A 22,174-nucleotide genomic window follows, 5' to 3' on the forward strand; every position below is an offset into this window, starting at 1 on the left:
TAAATGATACACTGAGGCACTATTCACTAATGACTAATACTAGGAATATCAGAATAGGGACTCAAATCAATAATAACAAAGAAAAAATTTCAATTTTTTGGAGCTATGTTCAATCTTCAGAAATGGGAATTAGGATAAGGATCTCAAAAATCCACATTAAAGCTATTCTATTCACTTATTTCTGTATGTATTGTCTCTTCCTAAAGCCATGGAAAAAGGGACCTCTGCATTAATTTTTACTATAGTTACCTTGAGATGAGTCAACCTGTAGACTTCATACAAGACAGAGGATCTTAATTTGACTTAATTTTTCACCATTCAACCTGTAGACTTCATACAAGACAGAGGATCTTAATTTGACTTAATTTTTCACCATTATTTTTATGTTTTCTGGAGCAATCCTCAAGGCATGCTTGGATGTGAGTCAAAGGGTGATCAAAGGGTGATGGAAGGCTCTAGTTTTGAGAGGATTGGCTTTTCCTCCTTAGCCCTAAAGATGAAATCATCCCACTTGGTCTCAAGCCCACACTATAGGGACAGGAACTATGGCATACCAAACTACCAATGAGTTACTTTATAGAATGTAAAAATTAACCAAATTCATCTGAACAAAAAGGTAAAATCTGAAGGAAAATAATGAAAGGGTATAAACAGATGAAATACTATATATACACATCCATAAGCAATTAAATATAATAGTGCAGTGATCAATATATCTAAGGACTCCAAATACTAGGATAAAGATTTATTATATAGGAGAAAAAAATAAACTAGTGGGGAAAATTGGAAAGCAATCTGGCATAAATTAGGCTTTGATCAACACATCATCATATACCACAGTAAATTCCAAATAAATACATGACCTAGTTAAAAGATTACATCATAAACTGACAGAAGCATATTATTTTCACCTTTTTTTGTTTGTTTTCTTATGGGTTTTTTTATCCTTTAATTCTGATTTTTCTTTCACAACATGACATGATAGTGAAGGGAAAAAAGGAGGGAAAAAATTAGAATTCACATTCTTACAAAAATGAATTTGAGAGGCAGGGAGGTGGCACAGTGGATAGAGCACCAGCCTGGTCTGGAGGATGTGAATTCAAATCTGAACTTAGACACTTAACACTTCCTAGCTATGTGAACCTGGGCAAGTTATTTAACCCCAAATGCCTCAGCAAGAAAACAAACAAAAAATGAATGTTGAAAACTATCTTTATATGTAATTGGAAAAAAAAATACTGAGAAGATAAATAAAATGCCAAAGGAGGGAAATACTTTGCACAACTATGCACAGGAGAAGAGATCTTGATCAGATGAGAGCTAAAAGGATCACAAGGAGATAAAAATGACAACTTCAATGGCATCTAACTGAAAAAATGACAAATTTAAATAAATTAAGATTCCACCTCATGTCTATGATTGACAAAGGTGACAAAAGGTAAAATGTCATTTGTTAAGGGGATGTGGGATGCCAGGAACTGTTGAGGGGTATGTAAAATCATCCAGGCATTCTGGAAGCCAATTTAGGCCAGAAAACTCGATCAACATTTTGACCCATAATGCAAAGAATCAGAGAAAGGGAAGGAAGCCACATTATAAAAATATCCAAAGCATCATTTTGTAGCAGAGTTGGAAACAAAGTAGGGGTCCACAAGTAGAGGAATAGCTGAACAAAGTATGGTATAAGAATGGATTGGAATGTTATTGCAACATAATAACAAAAGGGATATATTCATAGAAACCTGGAGAATTTGTACGAACTAATGCAGTGTGAAATAAACAGAATCAGGAGAACAATTTATAGAATAACAATCCCATTCTAAAGAGAAACAACTTTAAAGTACTTAAGAAATCTAACCAATGAAGTATAATCAATGAAGTGGCCAACCATACTCCAGAAGATGACTGCAGAAGTGAGAGACTAGAAACATAGAATTTTTTTTTTTAATATTCAGCCAATGTGTATGGATTTGTTTTGCTTACCTATCTGTTAGAAAAACTTTTTTGAGGGTTGTGAAGATTGCTTGCCTGGGCAACTAACTAATACAGGAGATAAAGAACTGGGCCTGGAATCAGGAAGACTTCCTGAGTTCAAATCCAACCTCAGACACTCACTAGATGACTCTGGACAAGCCATTTATCCTGTTTGCCTCAGTTTCCTCATCTATAAAGAGCTGAAGAAGGAAATAGCAAACCACTGCAATATTTTTACCAAGAAACTCCAAATGGGATCAAAGAGTCAGACAGAACTGAAACAAATTAACAACAATGGATGATTTATAGGGGAGATTTAGAGGGATAGTCATAATGAACCAAAAGAAATTAATACTAATATTAATAGACAGGATAATACTGGTATTACCAAAATGATATACTGGTTTTTTAAAGGATATGTTATAGAGAGCATGATTTCACATTTCTTTATTCTTTAAGAGAAAACTCACATTTGCTAATATTTATATTCAAAAGAAAAAAGATTAACTAGAAGATTCTTAAAGTACCATTTCAGGTCTAAATTCTGTAATTTTCTCTGTTTCATCATCACTATCAATATCACCAACAGCAGCAGCAAGAACATCTAAATTAGACACCCTTCAGAAAAGAGCCAAGAGTTCTTGAGGGATGAGTCCAACATAGCAGGGGAAAAAAAGCAATTGCCAAATAAATGTTACTTGTGCTGCTGAAACCTACGTAGAACACAATTTAGGACACATGGGGCTGTAGAGGACACAATTTTCAAAACCCTAACTCTAGTATCTATGAAATTTGAGAAAAGGAGCTTCAGAGATAGTGGGGTGCTTCTAACAATGCAAGAACCGACTAGAACGGCTTCACTTCAACACAAGGAACCAATTAGCATTTGCTCTTCCTACAGAACCTGATCACTTCTTCCCTGTAAAGGAAATTTGCATAAAAATAATGATATCATCTACATTTATTTTACCTACTTCAAAGCTCTTCCACATCTATGATCTTTCATGGAGGAGTTAATGAAGATGGGGAGAGGGGGCAATATGTCCTCACCAGTGAGGACTTTGTTCCATCACTGATGAAATCCCATTTCCTTTGTTAACATGAAATTCCCTTGACAAGGTTAATTCTTTGAAAATGTATATACTCTGATTTAAACATAAAGAATGATACTATAAGCAAATTAGAAGGACAAAGGATAGTCTACCTCTCAGATCTGTGGAGAAGGAAGAAATTTGTGGGCAAAGAACTAGAGTACATTATGGAATGCAAAATGAATTGATAGTAAGTTAAAAAGTTTTTGTACAAAGAAAACCAATGTAGATAATATTAGAAGGGAAGCAATAAATAGAAAAAAAATTTACATTCAAGGGTTTGGATAGAGAATTGACTCAAATTTATAAGAATTCAAACCATTCTTCAATTGGAACTATGCTCAAAAAAGTTATCAAACTGTGCATATACCCTTTGACCCAGCAGTATTGCTACTGGGCTTATACCTCAAAGAAATCTTAAAGAAGAGAAAGGGACTTGTATGCAAGAATGTTTGTGGCAGCCCTGTTTGTAGTGGCAAGAAACTGGAAACTGAGTGAATGCCCATCAACTGGAGAATGGCTGAATAAGTGATGGCATATGAATATTATGGAATATTGTTTTGTAAGAAACAATCAGGAGGATGATTTCAGAGACACCTGGAAAGACTTACATGAATTGATACTGAATGAAATGAGCAGAACCAGGACATCATTACATAAGACAACAATATTATACAATGATCAAGTCTGATGGATGTGACTGAAGAGTCAGTAAGATGATTCAGGCAAGTTTCAATAATCTTGTGATGAAGAGAGCCATCTTACACCCAGAGAAAGGACTGTGGGAACTGAGTATGGTTCACAATATAGCATTTTCATTTTGTTGTTTGCATGCATTTTGTTTTCTCTTTTTTTTCCTTTTTGATCCGATTTTTCTTGTGCAGCATGGTAAATGTGGAAAATACGTATAGAAGAATTGCAACATATACTGGATTACTTGCCATCTGGGGGAGGGGAGGGATTGGGGGGGGTGGGGAACAGAGGGACAAAAAAATTTGTTACACAAGGTGTGCAACAGTGAATGTTAAAAATTATCTATGCATTTTTTGAAAATAAAAGCTTTAACCAAAAAAAAGAAAAAGAAAATATATGAAACTTTTCTTATCCAGGATATCATTGAGTTACACTTCGTTTCAAAGATGAAATTCACAGATTGACTACTTGGCACTCTGGTGCCCTGGAAGTTAATGCTTGTATTATATGATTAGCTTTGTTTAGTCTTTAAAAGGAAGGCAAGAAAGCAAGAACAAATCCAGGAGGGAAGAGAATCAGAGATGGAAGGGTAAAAAAAAGCCCTCCAGTTGGCTACAGGAAATTCTGCCTCACCACTAGCCCCTTAAGGGAACTACAAGCATCAGCAATGCACTTAGCCCCAGTTGAGGAGGGAACCAGGTGATCTTCAAGACTGAAGCAGAGGCAGGTCTGAAGCACCAAGGAGTTTTTGGCCCAAACTGAGAGCTGCAGGAATGCTAAATAGTAGCACTCTCTTATAATAGATTTCTGATTCAGGTGATATCCATCAAATGTCTTATTTGGTGCAAGATAATGCCCTAAGAACCAGATTTCTAACTTAAGTATAAGAATCTCAGACATTTTTATTCATATCATTCATTCAAATTTACTTGTTTGCTTAATCTAATCTTTGACTCTTTCATGATTATCTTAGCAGGGAGCCTGACCAAGGCTCTCAACAACAGCCTGACCTTCACTCAGCTCTCTAACCTTACCCACAGGTCACTACTCTGGCCCTACAGCCCAAAGTTGAAAACAATTTTTTTATAGGACCAAAAAAAAAAAAATTTTTTTTTATAGGACCCAATATGTGGAGTTATTAGTAATCATTGCTTTGAAAGGATAACATAAGTAACTATACCATTTCTTTCCTTTTCCAACTTGCTCCATGACAAGAAAGGAAGGAAGCTAATTTATAAGGAATCAAAACTTGATGGCCAAAGAACAAGATAAAAGCAAACACTGTCTGCCTGTCTCCTGGGAATCTGTCCAAAAAGAAAATGTGTCCTTGGAAATATTACATCACATGGTTTATCTGACAGTGGGACAGTATGGTGTATAGAACCATGTAGTATGAACATGCGTCATGCCAGACAAGCTTACCACGTTCCAGAAAAGGGGATTGAAAATGATGCAGAGGACAGCAGCCAGAAAGCTGAAATCTGTGACATCGACGTAGCCAAAAAGCCGGGTCATAACGGAAAGTTCTGCCTGGAAGGAACACAGCTGCATTAGTGGGGCAGCCTCACTGATAAGAAAATAAGCTCAAATCTCAGGACCCCAAGCTATGCAAAGAGTTGTCTCCAGCCCATCATGCTCAGAAGTATCTTCACCTAAACTATTCTAATCCAACCAAACAATTTCCTCAACATCTCCCCAACACCTGTCATGTTCAATCTTACCTGGGTCTTTACTTGTGTCATTGACCTGCCCTGAAATAACCTCTCCCTTCTGCCCTAAGTTTTACTAATTCTTCAGGGATCTGCTCAGCTGTTACTCTTCCAATAAGGCTTTCCTGAATTACTCCAGCCCTGTCATATAATAATAATAGCAACAATAATAGCTAACACTCATATAATACTAGGTGCTGGGGATTGTGCAAAACACTTTCCAGTTATTATCTCATTTGATCTTCATGACAACACGATTAGAGGCGCTATTATCATCCCCTTTTTACAGCTAAGGAAATTGAGGCAAGTCTTTAAGCCTGGATTTGAACTCAGTTGTTCCTGACCCTGGGTCCTGTGCTCTTATCTACTGCACCACTTAGCTGTCTACAAGTATATAATCTCTTTCTGAGTAAGGATAATGTCTTCACTTCCACAACTACAGGATAACCAAGGTACAATTATATTAACAAGCTCCTTAACCAAGAGTGATGGCTCACACCTGTAATTCCTGCTACCAGGGAGGCTGAGGCTGATAGCCTGCTTCAGGTCAGTAGTTCTGAGTTGTAACAGAACTCAGCAGATTCAATAAGCACATTAAAAGTCCAGCACCAATATAGTAAACCTGTGGGATCAGGGAGGCCACAAGGTTACCTAAAGAGAGGGAAACCAACTCAGGTCAGAAAAAGTACAAATCAATATTTCCATGCAAATCAGGAATGAATCAGATCTGTGAGCCTTCTCTGTACTTGCAACTCAACTGTAAGAAACAAAATATCTTACCAAGAATTCCACTGACTCACTGATGAATCCAAGAAAGATGTATCCTACACTTTCAAAAAGCGGTGTCTAGGATAGTATTTTATTTCCTATCTACCATGAAGCACAAGTCCCTCCCCTACTCCTCCATTAATTGGATATTACAGAAGTCATGACCTGAATCTCCACCCCTCATTCCATAGTCAGTCCCTGCCCCTAAGGAGCTTTACATTCTAGAAGGAGGAAGATAACCATTGAGGGCTAGAATAAAATATTCTTTCCAAATCTCAGGTAATCACCCCAGATTGCAAAACCCAGTCCCTGCCCCCAAGGACCTTACATTCTTACATTGTTGGAGGAAGATAACCCCCCCCCCATTGATTATTCTTTAACATCCTTGTGAGTTTCAATTTTCTAAATTAAGTTTCATTTCTTCGATTTAATTTTCATAATTCTGGAAACTAAATGCTCATCCATTTCTCAAATGATCAAGAAAGACTCAAATCTAAACAAAACAAAACCTACTTTTTACTGTCTCTAGAAATATTAAGAAATGGCATTTCTCTAGTTTTCAAAGGGAAAAAAAGCTCTTTCCAGACCCCCTTTCTAAAAGATAGGGTAAATGAGAACAAAAAGTCCTTTCATAAAGAAATAGATTAAGAATGGAAACTGAAATTCGAAGGAAAATATCTCTTTCTTAGTTTCATTTAACTTCCAAAAATGCCCTAAGGGAAGTGTCCTTTATTCCTTTCAAATGAAAGTTCCTTCTTCTATTATTCAGGAGAGATTGTCTGCAAGAGTCTCCTAGATTGGGGTGGGGAGGGGCAAAGAAATGGGACAGTGATTTTATCATTCAACTAGACTAGAACGTTAACTAACAACTGCATTTTTTACATATTGTGATTTTCTTCTTCATGATTACTGTACAAGTTACCTAAAACTGTCTAGGAGCACAGAAATACATCATAAGGCATGGAGAAACTATATTAGTTTGTAAATCTCTCTCCCAAATTTTTAGGTATTAAAAGTTCAATTGAATGAAGTTATTTCTGGCAAACTTGTGCCTAAAATGCAAAGTTGAGAATTAACATTTTGTCTGTGACACCATGTACAAAGCCTACAATATAAACTTAGTGAATGGAGTGAGAAAATATTATGTGAGAAAAACAATGACTACAACAATGAAAACAGACCAAAAAAAGAAAACTGAACACTGTATAATTATGTTGACCAACCTAGAGAAGAACTAACTACTGGCAGCTCTCTGCTTCTTTAAAGAAATGAGGAACTATAGATATGGAATATTAATTGTATACAGTCAGACCAGGCTAATGTGTTGATTTTGCTGAATTGCTTTTTTCCCCCTCTTTCAATTTTAACTTGTGTTTACAAAAAGGATGCTCACAAAGTAGGGGAGAGAAATGAAAGTGCCATTAAAAAAAAAGATTAATAAAAATAACATTTGTTTTTTAAAAAGAGAGTGAATGAATGAAAATGTGGAACTATATGAATGAATGCTAAACTCTTTTTGTCCCTCAGTAGGCAAGAGACACTTAGTACACATTTGTGGATTTGAGTAAGGAAGGGAAGTAATAAAGTGTGCTTTCTAAGGACAAGGCAGCTCAGCCTGGTACTACTGGAGCCCCTGAAATATATCTATTTTGCAAACATTAAACTGCAAGCATACAAATTATAGAACTTTACTTTTCAATATTTTCCTAATCTTTCTCAGGTCACCACACTCTAGGAAAGCCATATGGAAGAAATGCATGACCACTAAGATGCCAGAAATGCCTTTTTTCCCCTCTGGGCTTCATGGTACTTTCAAAGGGTTGTTTTCCTTGACAACAGGGAGGTGATAGCAGGACTTGCAAGTGAATTGGATTTAAGTGAGGGAGGCATGCCCAAGATTACTTGCCTCACCTTCCCCTCCAGAACTATCAGGGTATAGATATGTAAAAAATGCAGTTGTTAGTTAACATTCTAGTCTAGTTGAATGATAAAGTCACTGTCCCATTTCTTCGCCTCTCCCAACCCCAATCCAGGAGACTCTTGCAGACAATCTCTCCTGAATAACAGAAGAAGGAACTTTCATTTGAAAGGAATAAAGAACACTTCGCTTAGGGCATTTTTGGAAGTTAAGTGAAACTAAGGAAGAGAACTTTTCCTTCAAATTTCAGTTTCCATTCCTAATCTATTTCTTTATGAAAGGCCTTTTTGTTCTCATTTACCCTATCTTTTAGAAAAGGTGTCTGGAAAGAGCTTTTTTTTCTCTTTGAAAACTAGATAGTACCAGATATAGATCAAGATGCCTGGAGATGGCCCAGGATGAAATATGAGATCTTGACCTTTTTAAGCTAAGGTCTTCCACAGGTCTCAGTTTGACTGAGGGCACAATCCATTCAGTGATTAAGGCTAAGTAACTATTGAGGCACCTAGTCCAAAAGAAAATTTAAAATTTAAATAAATAAGAAAAGGAATGACTGAATCTTGGAAGGGGAAGCAGAAATGACCCAAACAAAGACCAAATGACTTACAGGTGGCCAATTAGAATCATACTGGTTTGGGTTTAAGGCCTGGTCTTTAAGAAAGAAATCTATCCAGTAAACCCCAAGATATCTTGGGAAGGTTCAGAGGTACAAAAAAGGAAACAGGGCTTCAAGTGATTCTGATGTGGGAAAGATTCCTTTCTAGATTCCCATCCTCTCCTAGTTAATAAAGTAAATTGCCCTTTAACTCACAAATCCTGGTCCCTTTGAATTCCAATAGAAGATCCGGACCTGTCCCAGCCCCACCCGGATCTGAGCCAACTTTGGGGCTACACCCGAAAGCCCCTCGAGCTAAGTCTCCTATTATAAAAAGGCCACGCTGGGAACCCCTCTTTGCAGAGATTCCAAACATGGCTACCATGTGAGGACCCTTTGTCCACTGGACCCTTTGTCCAGTGCCCTCCTTATCTCTACCTTCGCCTATACTTTAACCTTGCTTACCCAATAATAAACCTCTTTTATCAATCTAGCTCTCCGGGCCAATAAATGCTTTTATTGGGAACTCGCGCCGTTACTAGACCCCCTTGTGCCGAATCTGTACCCCAAACCTGCCACTAGACCTTAACCCTAATTTCATTTAGGTACCCCAAATCTAGACCTCAACAATTCCAGGATTAAATCACCACAAGAGTAAAATCTCAAAAGAAACAAAGATTTGGAACAAGCCTAAAAATCAGGGCATGGCTGAAATTTTCAAACTTTCAATTATTACTTAAGGGGAAGAAGTAAAAGAAAAAAAAAACTGGAATTAAACATCTAAAAGCCACCTCTATCAGTGTGGAGAAAGTGCAGAATGATCGACTGTGCTGTAAATTTATTTATATTCTTCAAACAAATGATGACTCATATGGGAGATGGGTAGCTACTTATATTACATGGTAGAAGGAAAATAAGGAAAAGTTGGCTGGAAAGATAGAGAGTTTGGGGTTTTATTCCCCATCTGCCAATATGTATTCCTGAATAAGCCTCTTCACCATTCTGGACCTTGAATTCCTTGAAGAGTTTGGTTTAGATTGATCTAGACCCTTTTATCTCTAATAAAAGCAATCTTGGCTCATGGATCATGGAAAACAGAAGAGAAGGACTAAGTTTCAGCTACTAGACTTTATTCAGCCATTAAGTCAGGGTCAGTCTTTTTCAAATGACACCTTCTGGGATTCCAGAATTGGGCATCTGCCAACATCTAACAAATGGCACTTAGCTAGAGGATCTGGTCTCTTCAGATTTCTGTGTTGAAGCTGAGTTTTAACAGCAGCCTAAATATTGTGATTTGAGATCTGCTCTTATTTTTATGGATTGTCACGCTAAAAAGTCACACTACATTTTACAATTGCCCGCAGACGTTGGGATGGCAAGAATGCCCTAAGGGGCAGGGGTTTCCTGAGATTCCTAGGCACTATCCCAAAGGTCATCCCATCAATGTGTATGAAGGGAAGTTACTAAATGCCTGAGAATACAAATAAAAGACATCATCAGCTCTTGGAAGCTCACAATCTTTTGGGGGAGATAATACCCAAACTAACTACCCAACAAGTTACAGGCAACATAAATTGGAAATAATTAAAGGAAAGATGTTAGAATGAAGGATCTGGGAGAGGTGACCTCTAGGAGTTGGGATTTTAGCTAGAACTTTGAAGAAGTTAGGAAAACCAGGAGAGACATATGAGAAGGGAAAACATTTTAGGCAAGGGGGCACAACCAGCGAAAATGCTCAAGAGTCAAGATACGTAAAAAGCCTTGTTCCTGAAAGAGCAAGGAAAGTCAGTGTTCCTGAGTCAGAAGCACAAAGAAGAGTGTAAGATTTTAAAGGAGCAGCTAAGTGGCACAGCGGATAGAACAGCAAGCCTTCGTTCAGAAGTTCAATTCTGCCTTCAGACACTTCTAGCTATGTGACCCTGAACAAGTCGCTTAACCCTGTTTGCCTCAGTTTCCACATCTGTAAAAATAAGCTGATGGAAATGACAAATCGCATTAATATATTTGCCAAGAAAACCCAGATGGGGACACAACTGAAACGACTACACAACAACAAAAAAAAATGTGGAAAAATATTGTGAAGATGGGATGCAGGGTGAAATTGACAGGCCTTGGAGGGAAATTGGAAAAGTAGGGGATGAGATAGTGAGGAGTGTAGGTTTTGAGCCTAGAAGGATTAAGGGGATGTCTGTGACCTCAACAGTAATAAAGCAAGTTTGGAAGTAGGGAGGTTTGGGGGGGGGGGAGGGGAGAAATAATGAATTCACTTTTGGATATAATGAATTGAAGTTGTCTATTGAACATTCAATTCTAGATGTCTGAAACACAACTGGAGACATGAGATTAGAGATCAGCAGAGAGGGTAGAACAGAAAAGGTAGATTTGAGAATCACCAGCATAGAGGTGGTAATTAAATCTATAGGAGCAGTATAATGACAGCACATGTTCATTATGGCTGTAAGGCCCAAGATCTTTACCTACTCTCTGAATCATCACCAAAAAATTAAATTGAATGTCAAGTGCAGTCTGAATGTTGAATGTACTTAACTATATTATAATTCTATGAAGGGGCACAATGGATAGACCATCAGACTTAAGAGTCAGTAAGACCTGAATTCAAATTTGATCTTAGATACTAGCTGTGTGATCCTAGGCAATTCACTTAACCCTGTTTGCCTCAGTTTCCTCACCTGTAAAATGAATTGGAGAAGGAAATGGAAGAGATACTCCAGTATCTCTGCCAAGAAAATTCTAAATGGGGTCATAAAGAGGCAGCTGACTAAACAACAATTCTGTGAAAATTGTTAATCTTTTAAGACTTATATGTAAATTCTATTTTAAACTGAAGTCTATGTGAACAAGAAATGTCTATTAAGCAGATTTATTAGTCAGTACTTCCTATTAACTGGCCCATTAACTAGCTTATCTGTACAACTATGAAAACTAATAATTTCCCTAATTAACTCTGTAGACTTGAAAAAATCTTAAAGAATCCTTTGAATCATTAAAAAAATTTAATTTTGTCCACAGTAGTATTACTTTTATTTTGTTGTATTGTAATTTCTATTAGTCAGTATTGTAAAGTAATTTCTATTTATTGGTGCTAAATTCACCAAGTACTGCATTCTCTAGTGATGATGTCAAATAATTGAATTAGCTATAATTCAAGATTCAGTTCATTCAAGTAGAGTCAGACAGTCTTTGGGAGGGTTTTTAAGAGTTCTGCTTTACCCTAAGCCTACAAGGATCTATCTATGAAGCTCTTAACCCAGCCAAGGAGGAAAGGGGGAAGACAATGAAATAAACATTAAATTCTCATCCAGCCAGAGGAAAGGGCACAGACAGAGCAGAACTCACAAGACGCAGTGGAGAAACAAAAGAATCCAGAATATAAAGCTGGGAAGGAAGCCCAATCTAGCTTCCCACTGGGCATCAGAAATATGACAAAAAAGCTCCTAGAAAGGACCTTGTTTAGAAAAATCATTCCCTCTAATTAGATAGCAATTCCATCCTCAGAAAGTCATTCATATTCCACAGTAGTCCTAGTGCACTCTAGTTTCTCTTTTAAAATTCAATTTAAGTTTTTTTTTGTTGTTGTTTATGACTAGAAAAGCCTAAAACAAAACAAGAACAAAAACTGACATTTTCATATATCACCCTTCAATGTAGGTAATAGAAGGCATTTTAATTAATTTTTATTACATTTTAAATTCTGAATTGTCTTCCTCCATCCTATCCTGCACTGGAAAAGTCACCATTTGACACACACAATCACATACATATAAAACTATACTATGCATATTTCTTTCAGTTCTTTCTCTGGAGATGAACAACATCTTCACAATTATCCCCATCCTGCAGATTAGGACACTGTTAAATGACCTGAGCAAAATCCACTTCACTAAAAAGCAGCCTGACATAACTGAACCATTCCCCTCTAGGTTGCACTGCTGACCCATATCTACAGGACTTTCTTCACAATTCCTAGAAACTTGTTCACCCTGGAAGCTCATTCCACCTTCAGCCCTTATATTCTTTGATAAGCTGGTTCCTCTAAGAGGCTCCATTTTGAGGATAACTAGGTCAATTATGTCTTCATCCTTCTCCAGGCTATATTCCAGATTCTGGAATTCATTCCCTATGCCAGTCCTTTCATCTCTTCCCCCATCCCTTTTCAGCTTCCTTTTTGGCATTGTCTTCCTTCCCATCCAAGACTTTGCCAATGAGGTGTTAGAGTGGAGATACAAGGCCGGAGAGCAAGACCATGACTATACATACACATATCACGAAATGATCCCAAGGTCAGAGATACAGAACAAGAATCGACTAGGCAATTTACAAACCAGTGGCACATTTGCCTTCTGTTGAGTAGTTGTCATGGCAAAAGAATACTTAATTTGGAGTTGAATCAGGTGAACTAGAACCTCTGTTCCAATATTTACTCGCCAGCCAAAATCATTGGATTTTTCTAAGCCTATTTCCCCAATTATAAAATGAGAATAATATTTTTTACTACCTACCTCAGAGAATAGTTGTGAGCAAAATGCTTAGAATAATCAGGGATGTGTACTAAATTATCTCTAAACTGCTTTCCAACTCCAAATCTTTGACACAAAGTTAAATTCAAGGGAATATTATAGTATTACTATGTATTGACTTTCCCCATTTCACTGGTTTTGTGGCAAGCAACTTCACTGATTCCACTAGGAGTTTTATGCATAGATAAGACAAATAGATTAAATGAGTGTTATTTGAGGGAAATCAAAATGAATTGGCTTTTTCAAATTGTTTCTTCCACCTCAGAGGCAGCTAAGTGGTACAGCGTATGGCCCACAATGCCTAGAATCCCGATGATTTTTGTTCAAATCAAGTCTCAGACATTTATTAACTTAGTGACTCTAGGCAAATTATGCAATCTTTGTTTGCTTGCCTCAGTTTCCTCATCTATAAAATGAGGATTAAAAATACCTACCTATTTCCCAGGGTTATTATGAGGATCAAATAAGATCATTTTAAAGGATGACCTAGAAAAAATAACAACAAAGTTCATATGGAAAAACAAAAGGTCAAGAATTTCAAGGGAATTAATGAAAAAAAAAAATCAAATGAAGGTGGCCTAGCTGTACCAGATCTAAAAGTATATTATAAAGCAGCAGATACTGCAACAAGAAAATTGTTCGGTTCTGCACACATATACTGTAACCTATTCAACATGTAAAGGACTGCTTGCCATCTGGGGGAGGAGATGGAGGGAGGGAGGGGAAAAATTGGAACAGAAGTGAATGCAAGGGATAATGCTGTAAAAAATTACCCTGGCATGGGTTCTATCAATAAAAAGTTATTTAAAATAAATAAATAAATAAATGAAAATAAAGTAGCAGTTACTAAAACCATCTGGTATTGGCTAAGAAATAGACTAGTTGATCAATGGAATAGGTTAGGTTCAAAGGACAAAACAGCCAATAACTTTAATAATATAATGTTTGACAAACCCAAAGACCCCAGTTTTTGGAATAAGAATGCATTATTTGACAAAAATTGCTGGGAAAATTGGAAATTAGTATGGCAGAAATTAGGCATTGACCCACACTTGAACACCGTACACCAAGTTAAGGTCAAAATGGGTTCATGACCTAGGCATAAAGAATGAGATTATAAATAAATTGGAAGAGCATAGGATAGTTTACCTCACAGACCTGTGGAAGAGGGAGGAATTTATGACCAAAGAAGAACTAGAGATCACTATTGACCACAACATAGAAAATTTTGATTATATCAAATTGAAAAGTTTTTCTACAAACAAAACAAATGCAGACAAGATTAGAAGGGAAACAATAAACTGGGAAAACATTTTTACAATCAAAGGTTCTGATAAAGGCCTCATTTCCAAAATATATAGAGAATTGACTCTAATTTATAAGAAATCAAACCATTCTCCAATTGATAAATGGTCAAAGGATATGAACAGACAATTCTCAGACGAAGAAATTGAAACTATTCATAGACATAGGAAAATATGCTCCAAATCATTATTAATCAGAGAAATGCAAATTAAGACAACTCTGAGATACCACTACACACCTGTCATATTGGCTAGAGAGACAGGGAAAGATAATGTGGAATGTTGGAGGGGATGTGGGAAAACAGGGACACTGATACATTGTTGGTGGAATTGTGAACACATCCAGCCATTCTGGAGAGCAATTTGGAACTATACTCAAAAAGTTATCAAACTGTTCATATCCTTTGATCCAGCAGTGTTTCTACTGGGCTTATACCCCAAAGAGATAAGAAAGAAGGGAAAGGGACCTGTATGTGCCAAAATGTTTGTGGCAGCTCTGTTTGTAGTGACTAGAAGCTGGAAAATGAATGGATGCCCATCAACTGGAGAATGATTGAGTAAATTGTGGTATATGAACGTTATGGAATATTATTGTTCTGTAAGGAATGACCAGCAGGATGAATACAGAGAGGACTGGCGAGATTTACATGAACTGATGCTAAGTGAAATGAGCAGGAGGTCATTATATACCTCAACAATGATACTGTTTGAGGATGTATTCTGATGGAAGTGGATAGCTTTGATAAAGAGAGCTAATTCAGTTCCAGTGATTAAGGATGGACAGAAGCAGCTACACCCAAAGAAAGAACACTGGGAAATGAATATAAACTGCTTGCATTTTTGTTTTTCTTCCTGGATTATTTATACCTTCTGAATCCAATTCTCCCTGTGCAACAAGAAAACTTCGGTTCTGTACACATATATTGTATCTAGGATATACTGTAACCTATTCAACATGTAAAGGACTGCTTGCCATCTGGGGGAGGGGGTGGAGGGAGAGAGGGGAAAAATCGGAACAGAAGTGAATGCAAGGGATAATGCTGTAAAAAATTACCCTGGCATGGGTTTTATCAATAAAAAATTACTAAAGAAAAAATAAAAGATAATTTTAAAGTGCTTAGCATAATGCCTGCAACAGAGCAGGAACTATATAAATGCCTAAATTTTAAAAACAATATTCAAATATTTACTAAAAATATTTAAATATCTGATAATTGCAATTCATTATAACTGGTTTCTTTTGTATTTCTTTTTATGCATTTTATGCACTTTTCTGAGAAGAGGATCCATAGATTCATCATATTGTCATATGATACAGAAAAATTTAAGAACTCCTAAATACTATCTTGCTTGAAAATAACATTTCACGCCATTGGATTTAGCTTGACCCTCAGGGTCAATTTTTTTTATAAATCAAAAACTCCTGGGAAGAAGCTTGCTCATTCCAACACACCAACACAAATATAGTGATCAGAAGATCCCTTTCCTTCCTTGCCACTTGTGAAGAGTAAAGTCAAAGACAAAATATCCCAACCTTTTGCTCTACCCTTGTCCCAGAATTGGATATTTGAGGGAAAGAACCCAGCTTTCAAACTATCCAGAAAAGAAGGGTAAGAGAACTCCACCACCTTCTTTCAAGATGCTTTACTTGGTTCTCTGCTTCTGACTGTCCTGAGGAGGAACCAATATCCTTTTCTTCCCATTAAATACAGTACCGTAAATCCCAGCTTTTTGAACTGTGGTTCTCGATGCCACATAGGGCCTCATAACTGAAGGTGGAGGTTGGAAAATTCTTTTTTGTTACCAGGAAATGTTTGATTTATATATGGGAGAGACCAGGAACCAAGGGTTTACAGCAGTGGTTAGAGAAGTGTAAAGGGCATCAGACAGTAAGCATATCAGATAGGGTGGATGATTTACCCTGGTTAACAAAGCAACCAACTATCTAAATTAAGTACCAGATCTCCAGACCACAAACTTCTATCTCTAATACTTGCCTCCACCTTCCCTTTTTATATTCATTCCTCCCCTCCATAGCAGCAGGACATCACCTCCCATCCCTCCCTTCAGGTACCCAATAACCTTATTGAACCAAGTTCTTTCCCATAACAATGCTCATTTCCACTTAAGTATTAAAAGACCACAATAAAGTAAAGAAAGGAATAATGAAAGCCTTTTGAATCAATACAATGACTTCATAGGAACTGCAAGGATACTAGCTTCAGATTGATGAGGTTTAGATTTGGGGTACCCAAATGAAAATGAGGTCTAGTGACTGCACAAGCAGTTCTCTGTAAGGAATTTACAGACCCAAAAACCTAGATTGATAAAAGAGGTTTATTATGGGGATTGGAAGTAAGGTTAAAGTCTAGTTAAGGAAATAGTGAGGATAAAGAGAGACGGGCACTGGAAACATCCAGTGGGCAGACAGTCCTTGGGATGCCAGGTGGAGTGCCAAGCGGGGTGCCAGGCATGGTGCTGGCATATTTAGACCCTCTGCAAAGAGAGGGCTCCAGTCTCGCTCCTTTATAATAAAGGGCTTTGACTATAAGCTGAAGGGGACTCGTGGGTGGAGTCCCAGGTTGGCTCCTAGCTGGGTTTCAGCTAGTGTTAGAATCTGAATTGAATTCAATGGGTTTCAGGACTGAGCCCCTTCAACCAGATAACAAAGATGAAGCTGTTTGTGCTTGGGGTGGAGTCTCCTCACTGAGGCAGAGTGGAAGGAGGTTTTCTCCTTTAAGGATTTTCAGTTTTGAGGTTTCCTCTTCAGGATCTCTAAGCAGACAAGTTAGAAAATGGGGTCTGGAGACAATCACTGGGAAATGACAATAAAAATTTGTTTTTTAAAAACTGAAGGCATTCCCAGGGCAGGGTTGTATGTTAGTGGAGCAAGAAGGCGACGTCCCTTAAGGCAAAAATTGGAAACTCTATGGGTAAGAGTGAGATCCAGAAGGGGCTTCTCAACATTCTTCACCTAAACTTAAGAGTCAGAGGAATGAATTAATACTGGCAGGATTTCAGGCATTTGGGGCATTTGTGTAGGAAATTTTTTCACTCCAAATCAGTAGTCACTCTGTTCTTAATGCCCTCTCACTAGATCACATTCTCTCCTTTCTCTTCTCCTATCTCAAAGGAATTGGTCTCCATCCTAGAATTTAGAGAATATTAGAACTGGAAGAATCCTGAAAGACTATCTAGTCTAAAAGCAATGTAAAATGCCGAGAAAATGGATTCTTGGGGGGCCTAGGAAAATGGCAAATCAGCATTATCTCAATGATGTTTATTTTGTTAAACAATTCCCAATTACACTTTAATCTGGTTGGGGGGGAGGCACTTAGGAGTTGGGCCAGGAGTTTGACACCTATACCGTGAAATTGGCAAAGGAAAAGGAAAGAGTATTAGAGAAAGGAAGCTAGATGCCTAAAATCATATACCTAGTCAGTAACAGGTGAGGGCTAGAACTTGGGTCTCTTGCCAATCCATAACTCAGGATTTTTTTTCCAATACCCTCTGAGAAGGCTGATCAAACAGAGGACAAGACCTAGATAAAAGAAAAATAAAGAGAAGAAAGGGATCTCTAGTCTCACTCTTACTTTTCATCTGTGAGGCTGTCATTTATCAAGAGAGACAGAATAACCTATTCCATTTCTTGGGTACTAAATTTTCCTCCCAGTTCAGCCCAAACACAATATTTTGGGATTGTCCAGAAGGAAATAATATCAGACTATGGGGTGGTTGTGCATGGATGGGTTCTCAGGGATTCCCTGGTAGGATGTCCTCCACGCCCCCTCAGCCACAGATGGGGTCCAGGATCTTTGGTGGCGGGATAAATCCTAGGAAGGGGAATTAACTAGAGATAACCTGAATTAGCTACTCCCTGAGGCAAGCAGGGAGGAGCAGACAGGATTATCCATCCTTGTGGGCCTTTTGTTATTCTTAAAAGAGGGTTTTGGTTTTTTTTTTTTTTTACATTAGGGCCCAGTTGAATTTCTGAGTTCCTCAAATTGACAAAATTATTATGACTCCATAATTATAGTATCCAATTAGAAGGCCAAGATACTATGTCAACTCCCAAGGTAATTTTTCTCACATTAAAAGAACCTACTTATATCCCTAACTACTAAGCATCACAATGGCAAGTTCCACTAGAGAACTCAGTTGGTCTTTGCCATAGTTAATAGTATAATAATAAACTCTTTGCCTTTTGAGTTGGAAATGGTCTAAGCCCACAAATTCTTTTGAGACACAGAAAGCCATTGGCTTATAATCCCAATATATTTGGAGGGTTGGGATTTTTGCATTCCTTACCCCCATCATCATGAAGAAAAATCAAAAACTAAACAAGTCAGTCTTCTGTTAGTAATGATTATGGCTCTGAGCCGATCTAAAAACACAATTTAGACAGAATATAATTGAATTCTATTGAATATTAGTATGAATAACAATGCTTATGATAAATGAATTTTAAAATTTCATACTGTATTTCCTTCTCTATAGACTTCGAAAATAATGTTTTGATTCTTGAGGGACTGAGTTAATAATACACCCATGGTTAGGAGTAATCTTGATTTGCTTTTTGGACTGCACTGGCAGAAGACTGTTAGCATGTCTAGTTTATTCAGCAATTTGGTAATATTTCAAAGCAATGTTTTTCCTGATAAATATCTACAGATCAATAAGTAGCACTGAAAGCATACCTTACACCACGACATCAGGACAAACAGAAGAGGACAAGAGTCAAAGTCACTTTCATTCCAAGGACACTTTCTCCCTTACTTTGAAGAGGAAGAAGAAAGGGGGAAGCTGGGAAGAGATGGAGTGACCTAATTATTTTTTTCATTCTGTGATTCTGATAATTGTGCTTCACTATAGTCAATATATTTGTTGTTAATCACTTGATTTTTGTCATTACCAAAACAAATAAATAGAAGGATTAGCTTTATAGTCACAAGAACAGAATTCAAGTTCTGACTTACTTGCCAGCCCTGTCTCTTCTCTGCATCTCTGTTCCTTCAACTACCAAATGAGGACAATACTTTAACTAATACAGCATATTTTAGTGAATAGAACATGAGTCTTGGGAGTCAGAAAAGCTGAGTTTAAAACCTATCTCTGACACATACTGGCTGATCATGAACAAAATACTTAATTTCTCAGGGGCCCAGGCAGGGGCTCTGAGAACATAAATTAGAAATGAGATGCCAAACTGCGCCAGCAGAGGAATTTTCTATACAGTAATAAAATTAGATCTGATCTTTCCCCCACCAAAAAAAAAAGTCAGCAGTACATGATTTCCTTTGTCACACAGCTACCTTGTGAGATAGGTATCACAACTATGGTTAACCCCAATTTATAGAGGAAGAAACATCAGACTTGCCAATAGTCACTCAATGAGTGAGGGGAGATATTGTACCAAGGATCTCATAGGGTTATTGTGAGAAGCAGCATTTAATATATGTATAAAGCACTTTATAAATGCAGGCTACTACAATTTATTACTTCACTTTTCAATCTAAGGATTTGGGATTTACTCCTTTACTTGCTAATCTGTTTATTATCCTTATGACCAAATTTTTGAAGACAATTCATAACATCAAAACAAAGCACACACAATCAGGATTTTGCCTTAGATATTTCTGTTTTTAGATTTCATCTATTTCTAGTAACATATTGCATTTAAATAGGAGACTACCAATATTATGAAATTGTAATTTAAAACCTAGTCTCTGGCAACATGCTACATTTAAAATTAGAGACCTCCTCTGTTAGTGTGAAAAGGTATACTTATCTTGTCTCCATAACTAAACTGCAAACTTGGGCACAGGAATGCCATTTCCTGCTTTATACTTCTCATGAAAGGTAGACACAGAATGATTATTTGTTGACTTTCACAATTATGCTCCTACCAATCCAAAGGGAAAAAACTTGTGCATCACGTTATTAGCTAAGACCATAGTGTAGCTCTCCTAGCTACAATCCACATTCCAGTCAACCTGGCAGTCAATTTGCATCTAGTCAACATGTTGAGTAATGGGATCACATGGTGGGAAAGGGAAGGCAAGAGAGGAAAAAAAATGGACATTGCTTTGATTGCAAAAGACTAACATTAGTCATATCCTACCCTTAACCCTAATTCCACAGCATCAGGTTTTGTTGAGGAGAGAAAGGGAGTGTTAAAAACTTTTTTCTGAATAGCATAGATGGCTAGCTGAGTCAGGGATTAGGTCCAATGACACCTTTCTAAGGACACAAGCTGGTTTGTATATATAGTCATATATATAGTAGTTCCCTGTAAGTTTGTGTACACCATGAGTTCCAACTCTGTCTGCTTGGATTCTGAATTTTCTTTGTTTTGTTTAAAATGAGAAATGTAGGAATTGGAGATGCAGTGGAAATGATACCAGTGATACAATAGAAAATGTGTAAAGTTTTTTTGTATAGTCATTTACCATAAAGGGTCTTCGCAGAATCATTCAAAACAACTGCATGTCCACAAGACAAAGAGTAGTACTTATTAGGGTCCTTCTAACCTAGAATCCCCCAAATGTTCTGCAATGTTCCTTTTCCATACTATATCACTAAGGGCATAGAAAGGGAAAGTGGCAAGCAAAGCCACCTAGTAATTACTTGGCCTACAGGAAGAAAGGAAAGAAGGGAAGGAGGTAGAGAAGAAGGGAGGGAAGAAGTGAAGGAAGGGAGGGAGAGAGAGAAGAAGAGAGGGAAGGAGGGAAAAGGATGGGGGGAGCAAGCAAAAAGAGGGAAGAAAAAGAGAAGAGAGGGAGGGAAAAAAAGAAAAGAAAAAAATCTATTAGACAATGACTAATGCTTAAAATCCTACCATGGGTATTCCACTTTTTTATCTAGGCAGCTCTGATCCCATTTGAAAGATGAATGCCTAAGGAAAGCAGTAATACTGAGTTATTGATAATCACACCCATCTCCTCTCTGCCACATTGATGTATTATTTATTATTTCCCATATGCCTTTTCTTGTGCCCATTTTTACCTTAAAATGTCCTTCTTGTTTCCACCTCCATCTTTAAAACCTCACCTCTTCATTCCATCTACTTTCTCCACTGGACACTGGATTATCAGTAGTAATCTTATACAAATCTATCCTACACAATATTGCCAGACTAACGTTAAGTCATCCTTTCCCTCAAAAATAGCTCCATTAACTACTGAATATGGATTAAAGACAGTACAGTATATAGAGATCTAGCCTGTACATTAGGAAGATCTGGATTTAAGACCTCCTTCTGACCCTTAATTCATCAGTATCTCAAGAAAATCTCCAAAACAAGTGGCAGAGAAGATACCTATCCACATTGATTAAGGGATTTTCTCACTAAGAGTTCCTAATATCAATGAAATCACAAGACCAGTAGGAAAAAAAAAATTAACTGGCATTCCATGCCCTTTACAATCTGACCATAACCTATCTAAAATTAGTTCATACTTCACCCCTTTACAATTAGCATATCAGATATGGGAGGGACCTCAAACACAATCATCCACTCCCAACTTATACCTTAACAGGAATCCCTGATACTATACAACCCAAAAAGTAATCATTCAGTTTTGC

General features: G+C 37.3%; 1 protein-coding gene across 2 annotated transcripts in view; it reads right to left on the reverse strand.

Annotated features, from left to right (window-relative positions):
* Positions 1–22,174, reverse strand: part of PEMT (phosphatidylethanolamine N-methyltransferase) — a 167,197-nt gene that overhangs the window by 139,027 nt on the left and 5,996 nt on the right. Inside the window, exon 2 of one of the 2 annotated variants that reach the window (XM_051997593.1) lies at positions 5,181–5,288. The exons of the other annotated variant lie outside the window; for it this stretch is intronic. Within the exon in view, the coding sequence (XP_051853553.1) occupies positions 5,181–5,288 (108 nt within the window). The remainder of the gene's footprint in view (positions 1–5,180; positions 5,289–22,174) is intronic. 2 annotated transcript variants of the gene reach the window in all.

This window comes from Antechinus flavipes, chromosome 1, assembly GCF_016432865.1.
Source record: "Antechinus flavipes isolate AdamAnt ecotype Samford, QLD, Australia chromosome 1, AdamAnt_v2, whole genome shotgun sequence".
Classification (NCBI taxonomy): domain Eukaryota; kingdom Metazoa; phylum Chordata; class Mammalia; order Dasyuromorphia; family Dasyuridae; genus Antechinus; species Antechinus flavipes.